This window comes from Equus przewalskii, chromosome 1 (genome assembly GCF_037783145.1).
Source record: "Equus przewalskii isolate Varuska chromosome 1, EquPr2, whole genome shotgun sequence".
Lineage (NCBI taxonomy): Eukaryota > Metazoa > Chordata > Mammalia > Perissodactyla > Equidae > Equus > Equus przewalskii.
This window is the reverse complement of record NC_091831.1, coordinates 105380356-105389024: the sequence shown is the minus strand read 5'-3', so window position 1 is coordinate 105389024 and position 8669 is coordinate 105380356. Positions and strand designations below refer to the sequence as shown.

At 48.6% G+C, this 8669-nt stretch overlaps 1 protein-coding gene across 1 annotated transcript; it reads left to right on the top strand.

Annotated features, from left to right (window-relative positions):
* The first annotated feature begins 1156 nt into the window (after positions 1-1156).
* Positions 1157-7592, top strand: LYSMD4 (LysM domain containing 4). Its single transcript, XM_070619901.1, has 3 exons — positions 1157-1360; positions 2688-2977; positions 5066-7592. Exons 1-3 carry the CDS (start codon positions 1234-1236, stop codon positions 5675-5677), a joined length of 1029 nt encoding a protein of 342 aa, XP_070476002.1. The 5' UTR covers positions 1157-1233; the 3' UTR covers positions 5678-7592.
* The last annotated feature ends 1077 nt before the right edge of the window (positions 7593-8669 follow it).

Here is an 8669-nt window from a genome sequence, read left to right as displayed (position 1 = left end):
CCCGTGGTGTAGTGGTTAAGTTCGTGCTCTGCTCCGGCCAGATTTGTAGGCCTGGATCCTGGGCGGGGACCCAGCACCACTTGTCAAGCTGTGCTGAGCCCGCATCCCACATAAAACAGAGGAAGATGGGCACAGATGTTAGCTCAGCGACAATCTTCCTCATAAAAAAAATTTTTGACTTCTCTTCTAAGTGGCATGGAAAACCATAAAAGGTGTTTCAGAGATCTTATTGTTTTAATCCTTTGCTTTGTTGTTTGATATGATTGCTAGCGAGAAATTTTTCTTCCCTGTCAACCATTTGTCTTCTGTGGTGAATTGTCTGCTCGTGTTCTCCACCCGTTTAGCTACTGGAGTCTCAGCGTCTTTCTTACTCATTCGATAAGGTCTTCCTCAATTAAGGATCTTAATCTTTTGTGGTGTTTGTTGAATTTATTTTCCCCAGATTACTGTTTGGTAAATTTTGGTTTCCTTTTTTGGGTTGAAGTTTTAAATGTTTGTGCTTTAGTGTGTGAGAGAATTCATCCATCACTTTTCAAGGTTAGGGAGTCCTCCGCCATCGGACATTTGATAAATTACGTCTCTTTTGTTCGTGTTCCCGTGGTTCAACGTTTTACATTGGTGAACTTTTCTTTTTTATCCTCGGGACAGAGCAAACTCCTCCGGCGGTCCCGGCGGCTCAGGATGTGGAGACCCCTCGCCCACCCGGGCCGAGCTGGAGGGGCTCCTCCTCTGCCGGCGGCCTCAGTGGTGACACCCGCCCCCTCGTGACAGCCATTGACACACAGGGCCAAAGGCCTCTGCTACAGGTGAGAAAGTTAAGGCTCAGCAAAAGCTGGGAGGGAGACGTTAAAGTGTCTCATAGCTAAGTGTTTTACTGACGTAAAAACTGGAGACAGGACGGGCCGTATCAGCAGCGCAGGAGAGCGACCAGCTCGAGGGTCAGGTCAGAGAGCTGGGCCCCGCCCCGCCCCGCCCCGCCCCTCCCCACCCCTCCCCACCCCTCCCCACCCCTCCCCTCCCCTCCCCTCCCCTCCCAGGCCCCGCCCCTCCCCTCCCAGGCCCCGCCCCTCCCCTCCCAGGCCCCGCCCCTCCCCTCCCAGGCCCCGCCCCTCCGTTCCCAGGCCCCTGCCACGCTCCCGGCTGCGGCCCCGCCCCCGCCCCCGGGCAGTGCTCCCTACGGGGCGTGCGCCGACCTCTCAGCAGAGCCGGGCTCGTCCGGGTGCCCGCCCACCAATGATTTCATTGGCTGCTTTGCCGTCCCCGCCCCCCGCAAACCCGCTGACTTTCGCAGCCAATAGGCAGGCGCGGCGGCGGCGGCGAGGGCGGTGGCGGCGGGTCGCGGCGGATCCTGGGCGCGGAGGTACCCGGGCCCGCAGGGGGAGGCCGCGGGGCGAGCTCGGGACCGTGGGGGCTGTTTGCGGCCACGCGGCTTAACTTCGTTTATCGGCTGGGGGGCGAGCCGCCACTCCGAGTCTCCTAGGCTGCCCTCCAGCGCCTGGAGGGGCGGCGACCGCTACCGTTGAGGGTTGGCCCGAGGTTGCTTGGGTTGGAGGTCAGGGGTCGGAGGTCGTGCCTTTGTGGAGTGTTGTCCCCTCCCCCCGCCCCGTCTAAGCGTAGAGGCGGGTCGCTCCCCGGTTTTATTGTCAGCTCCTGTTTGGGGACGCCCTTCCTTTCACGGACGGGGCTCTGAGGGAAACTGAGGCCTGGGAGCCGCCGGGCCCTTGCAGGCCGTGAGCTCGGACGGGCAGCCCGGCCCCAGCCTCGGGACGCCGCAGTGGGCTCGGGCGCGGAGGAGAGCCGGCCCGGGGGGCTCTGGAGTGCGGCGGCGGGTCGGGGCGGCGGCCTCCGAGGGCGGGGGGCGGGGTCGCCCCGGGCCACTCCCCGGTGGCTTCGGAGGGACCCGGGGCCAGCTCTTTCTGAGGCTGTCATTCCCCGTGTTGGAGGTTTCATTTCTGGACTCTCATGGGAACAGTTCGGCGAGGGGAAGGGCATGTTGCGGCGTTTGCACTTGTCTGAGAGTGAACACGAAAAGCAGACGGGGTGGGGAGGGTCCACGAAGGCAGGGGGCCTGGCAGAGACGGGTGAGTCTCGCAGTTTGACAGGAATTTTCCCCCCGCTTGCCCCTCATATTGTATAATTCAGGCTGTTTCAAAATCAGTGTTTTTGTCTCATGGTTCTTCTAAGCGAGCATCCTTAGTCTTGACCTTTTTAGTGAAGGTGCTTTGGAATGCTGAAAGTATTGAACAAGAATTTTTGTACAAAAGTTCTGAGTTTAAGATGCTTAGCGCGAGGAAGCTGGGAGCAGTCCTTGCCTGTCACCGCGGTGATCCAGCCTCCTCTTTACTACTCTGAGACCAAGAAGAGAAGTTGCTGCTCTACAGACGTGGGGTCTGGGGAGACAGATCTATGGATGAGGAGGAAGAGGAGAAGGGGCGTTCTTTTGTTGTCTGGGCAAAAAGAATTCATGTTAGAAAAAACTGGGAAAAAACCTGTTTTTATTTGCCTCCCTCACTCCCTCCATGTCAGCTCGCATAAACACGTTCTTCCTTGTACTGATAGTATTTATGTGCAATGATTAGGGAAAGGAGTAATCTTGAACAACAGCAAGACGCCCATCTGCAGTGTAGCCGCAGAGGAATGACTGTGCCTTGGCTTGTGTGGAATTAACCCTGGGGTTTGGTTTTCAGTTAAGAAAATGAGGCAGAAAGAAGCGTTAACCAAGACCTTCCAAGGCCCAGCTATTGTATGTAGGACTCCGACCAGCCACGTTTACGTGTTTGAGAGTGGCAGTGGGGACTCGGGGGATTCCTCTGAGGAACAGTCCCAGCGTGTGGCTCTGCGGCCCCGGAGCAAGGAGTGCCGGAAGAAGGGTGCCCACCAGCCTCACCAGCCAGGAGCGGGGGACGTGGTCCTGCTGCAGAGGGAGCTGGCCCGAGAGGACAGCCTCAACAAGCTCGCTCTTCAGTATGGCTGCAAAGTAAGAAACCCCGCAGGTGAAGGCGCTGCCCGCCGCCCGGCCCCGTGCTGCCCCTGCCTGACCCCCGTGGGGGTTGGGGAAGGCCTGTTGTAGCAGTAAAGGACTCCGCTGTCTCGCCAGAGCTGGAAGGCGGGTGGAAGTACCTTCAGCTCTGAGCGCTGGGGTCGTGAAGAGGGAGGGTTAGGAATCTCAGTTGATGGGGCCGTTCCCTCTCTGCAGAGCACTTCTGCTCTTCTCTGTCCCTCCAAACTGAAATTCGGAAACCTTTTTTTGCTTTTGAGCACATTTTATTTAAGACCCAGTGAGGCCAGAGATGCCAGGCAGAACTTATCCCAGATTTCTTTGGTATGCTTGCTTTTTTGGCTACTTTTCTTTTTCTGACCCTTTCTTGCGGTTGTAGCTTATTTGATTGGTAAAGTTTTACTTTCTCTCTTTTAGAATTGCATGATCTAGCCTTCGTGTGCTGTGTGTCTATATAACCCTGTTTTTCTCTTTAATTATGTTTTTAGCATTCAGAGTGATTAACAATGGCAAAGTAAGTAGGAAAGTATTTATAGAATTGCTGCAGTCTCTCCTAGATTGAAACTATTTATTTCATTTTACTAACACTATGCTACAACTTTCTATGGCCTTCTCTAGGGCTGTATAAGCTACTTATATAAAAAAATCTTTTCCTCTTTTAAGTGTCTGTCATTTAACAAGATCCAAATGGCTAAACATGTTGGGTGGGGTGGTGGTGTGTTTCCCAGGGAAATAAACAGGCTGGTCTCCAGGGACACATAGTGGTCTCTAAATTGTACTGAGGTTAGTATTTGACTCTTAATCAGCTTCTGTGGGCATACTGTATGGTTTCTAGAGAATGGGCTGAAAAATGAAATTCTACCCTACAAAGACCTGAACAGATGCGGTGGGCTTCTTGGAATGGTGACGTTTAAGAAATCCAAAAAGACTATATAATGTATCTGATAAGTGATCATTTTTCCTGTTTTAAGTAAATAAATTTGATGTTAGTTTATTAGGGGCAAAGACGAAAAGGTCTCAAGCACTTTATGCTTTAGTTTCAGAACATAATAAATTTAAAATGTCCCCCACCCCAATTCAATTAAATGAAAAAAGCGCTTGCTAAATAATCAAAATAATGGAGATGATTTATTTGATTAAGGTCTATTGACTATGTTTACACTCTAGTTTAAGTGGACTTCTGAGTTAAAACCTTAGAGTCCATTTCTGATGCTTTCAGTAAATTTGTAAGCAGGAGCTCGAGGGAGGGCTTATCTTTGACTTACATTTTCTTCTACTTCTTAAATCTTAAGCTTTGGTTATGAGAGGAGTTTATGAACTTTATAAAACTTACAGTAGTGTTCCTTTCTCCTCAAGTCCTAATATTGGAATAGGAGATTTCAGTCTATAGTTTCCAACGCGATTCATGATTTCCTACATATTTGTAATTATCATAAGAAGTGTTGTGAAATCCTCAAAGTGAATTAAGTGTAGGTCACTTTTATTTAAAAAATGTTTGTGCCGTACAGTACTTCTGGGAAAGAAAATTTGGTGGAATCACGAGGGCACACCTCTTTCTTAAAATGTCACAGGTAAACTGGGTTCTGAGTGTTTGTGGAGCTGGCTGAGGCTTGGTGTTTGCTGAGTGCTAATGTCTCCTGCAGCTGCTGAATCGGATTCCGATGCAGGAGAGAAGTTAGCCATTTGGGGGCACTGTTGCCTCAAAAGTTCAGAGTCCAGAGGGCAGCAGTATGCTTTAAAAGTGCCATGATGTGTTTCAACTGAAAGCATTTTGTTGCAGTCGCACTTGAAACAGTCTTTTCCGAAACCTATTTTAAATTGTCCAAATTTGTAAATCTATAGGAAAATTTGATGATTAAACTATACATTAAGGCTAAGTTAAAGCCAAAAAAACAAAGTTATGCAGCCTAAACTAATTTTGTGTGTGGGTGCAGTTTTCCGGGGTTCATCAGATTCTTAAGCAGAGTGGGCTTGGCCCATCACCCAGAAAGGTTAAGAGCCACTTTTTGGATATTGATTTTAAGAGCTTTACATACTTCCTGATGTGTGTCTTCATGGCTTCCCTAGGTTGCAGATATCAAGAAAGTCAACAACTTCATCAGAGAACAAGACTTATATGCTTTGAAATCTATTAAGATTCCAGTGAAAATCCATGGGATCCTAACAGAGACCCACAAAGAACTCAGACCTCTCCCAAGCCCATCCTCAGAGACCAGAGTGACCTTTGAGGAGCAGCCAGACCCAGACAGAGCAGCTGTAGATGCCGCTGCCCCGTCCAGCCCACTGACGGATTTCTTTAAGGACATTGACCAGAATCTTGAGCGTGCAGTGCAGTCAGAAATCTATTTGAGTGAAAGTTACTGTGCAGAGACCTCCAGTCAGCCGCTGCTTCCAGCTCCTCTGAAGACGCCTACAGATGGCGCAGACTGTGGAATTCAGTGGTGGAATGCTGTTTTTATCATGCTTCTAATTGGTATTGTTTTACCAGTGTTTTATTTGGTCTATTTTAAAATACAGGCTACTGGTGAGATCCCTAGTAGCTTGAACACAACTGTTGTCCCCAATGGCTCCCTGGCACTGGGTGCAGTTCCAGGGCAAGCCCCCAAATTAGTTATTCCAGTGCCAACCATCCCCTCTTCAGACAGCCAGTTCACTCAAACCACCCAGACAGGAAACTAGCTACTGTTGTTTCTGAAAAATCAGGCCAGCTCTAGCAGTTGGGCTCCTGATGTGCGTCAGCTGACATTAGCCGTGTGTTAGGGTGCTGCATTTCCTTTTCCGTGACATATGGGCACGTTTCAGAAGCCACTGTTGTGTTCTGGATACTACCATGTGAAATAGCCTCGCCTAATCCAAAGCTGCAGGAGCCAAAACACCAGCGCCCTCGGCCTCCTGCATTCAGAGAGCTGTGGCAAGAGAGACATTTACACGTGACGGCTGCCATTTCTTGAAGGCATTTAGTGGTCTGGCCGTGAGTGTCTTCACAGTAGCACTGTGTGGGCCCCCAAGTTGGACGTGCTTGTAGGGAGAGGAATGCCCTTGTCCAGTCTGCCTGCACTGTGGGAGCACCTGGGTCAGCTTTGGTTGCCTGGCTGTTTGCAGTGTCCCTCACCTGCTGTGAAGCGGTGACTGGCCCTGACCGATGGTCTCTCTCTCTGGCAGAGGTGCTGTGCAATAGTGGTGGAATGTCAGTCTGTTTTAGAGCATGGCAGATTATAATTGTAACAAGCTCTATTTTATATTTGCCCCAGCGATGAGCCTTTTTGAGGCAGTGTCACATCTAGAATCAAAAAAGCCCTAAATCGAAATTGTCATGATATTGAGTAAACAGCAGTTCTGTTCCTTGTACTTGTAAGCTACTTAGTCTGACACACAGGCATGTTTCGGGCTGCTGCGTGGTGCACTTCCTGGCCAGAAGCTTTGGGGGCCGTGGCCCAGTTTCACCTGAGGTGCATCCCCATAGCAATCGCTAACTGCATTCTCCAAGTCAGCCTTCTCAGAAGGAGCTCTTGCTGGCCAGTGTCTGGAGGTGAGTAGGTGTAGAGAATGAGTGCCTATCACCAAGGTCCCACCATGTGACGCTTCTAAGGTCTTAAGACCAAACATTCGCCAGTCCAGCATTGCCTAGAGCAGCAGCCCCTGTGTGTGCCCGGAAGAGTGGTGTAGGGGAACAGGTGTGTTTCCTGCTGCTTCCCTGACTCCATTCTTAGGAATTCTAGAGCCACAGCACAAGAATGGGGCTTCGTCATTTTTCCGGGTGGCCATAAATGACACTTTGTCTATAATGTAGCTCGTAATGTTAAAAGACCAAACACTTAGTGGAGGGCCCATTGGTGACCTTTGCCTTGAAGGCCATAAAAAGGGGCCTGATGCCTGTCTGCTTGAGGTTTGCCTGTCTCCTCCTGTGACAAGGCAACAGTGGTGCTAAGTGCAGAGGCTCCAGGGGATCACGGTTGGCCTCTGAGGCCCTGTGGGTGGAGCAGGGGTGGATGGGGTGAGAGTGGGAGCCTGCTTTGGCGGGAGCCCATCTCGGTCCCATGGAGCCGTGGAAATAGGCTGAGCTGGCTGGTGATTCAGCCCTTGTGAAGTCTGTCTCCAGGGAGGAAAACACACTCTACAAGCGCTAAGTTTTAGGCATGGTTTATGGCATTTGATAGGTGAGGCCTAGAGATAAATTGAAAAGATCTCATCATATAAAAGGATAGGAGTGTGGCAGGAGAGTACTTGAGATGAATCTCCAGTTTTTTTCTCCAGTTTCTTAGTTGTGTGAAAAACTATTTGCCCTGGGTTCAATTTGCAAATTTAAATTATTTTCAAAGTTAAATGTTTTCTTCAAAACCAAAATGGTCCTCAGGATAAAATGAACTTGTGAACCTTTGCTCCAGGAAATGTTTTGATCATGTGAATGCTTTTCCAGTCAAACGTTTGTGCTTACTGTGCCCCTGAAGGCCACAGGTTTCTCTAATGTTTGTCACCATTAACTTGACTAGGCAGGGCTCGGAGTCCCATGGAAAAATAACTTTTGCCAGGCAAAGAATGAATATCTGTATACTTTTTTCAAATGGAATAAAGTAATTTCTTCTGTGAAGGAAAATTGATTCTTCCTTTTTAATTTGGGGGTTGGCAATTGAGAATTAAAAGATGTGGGACAATGTTGGAGAAGATGGAGGTGACCTGCCTGCCCAGGCCTCGTGCCCGAGGTTACCCCAAGGTGAGCAGAAAGCGGTAACCAGCGTAGTCGTGCTGATTGGCCTGTATGACAGGCTTTAAAATTGTTTTAGTAGGGATACATAAGACATACCATGAAGCTCATTTTCTACATATTTGACTACAGTTTTAGTGTCTTTTGGGAGTTAATGTTATAAAGAAATAATTAGATTTGCTAGATAGTCTTCAGTCCTTTTGGTGGAATTACAGTGCTTAATGTTGTGGAAGCCTAGAGAAGCTCCCTTGTCAGGCAAATGATGCTCCTGTTTTATTCTGGGGAGACCAGGCTACAGGGACTAAGCAGGGGCCCCAGGGTCACCCAGAGCAGGACTGCCCAGCTGAGGCAGTCCTGACACAGCCCCTCCTTGGGAAGGTGGTTCTTCACACTGCCTCTGTGTTAATTGTGAAGACTGCCCAGGGTTGAAAGAAAATCACGTGGGCCCTGAAGTGATGGCTTATAGGGGGGATTTTAACATTTTTCTCTTTTTTCCCCCAGTTTTATTGAGGTATAATTGACATACAGCACTGTGTAAGTTTAAATTGTACAGCATAATGATTTAATTTTTCTATGAATTTGGTTTTTCCTTTTTGTTAGATTCCACAAGTGAGATCATACAGTATTTGTCTTTCTCTGACTTATTTTACTTAGCATAATGCCCTCAAAGTCCATCCATGTTTTCCCAAATGATAGAATTTCCTTCTTTTTTTTGGCTGAATAAGATTCCATTGTGTGTGTGTGTGTATATTTATATATCACAACTTCTTTATCCATTCATCTGTTGATGGACATTTAGGTTATTTCCATGTGTGAGCTATTGTAAAGAATGCTGTTGTGAACAGGAGGGTGCAGGTATCTCCAACACGGTGTTTTTATTTCCCTTGGATATATTCTCAGAAGTAGAATTGCTGGATCGTATGGTAGTTCTATTTTTAATTTTTTTAATTATTTAATTTTTTAAATTAA

Excerpts from the sequence above, each read along its gene's own strand:
- LYSMD4 (XM_070619901.1), top strand. The coding sequence starts at position 1,234 with ATGATTTCATTGGCTGCTTTGCCGTCCCCGCCCCCCGCAAACCCGCTG. Across the intron at positions 1,361-2,687 it reads GGCGGATCCTGGGCGCGGAG|TTAAGAAAATGAGGCAGAAA; the intron begins GTACCCGGGCCC and ends TTTGGTTTTCAG. Across the intron at positions 2,978-5,065 it reads CTCTTCAGTATGGCTGCAAA|GTTGCAGATATCAAGAAAGT; the intron begins GTAAGAAACCCC and ends TGGCTTCCCTAG.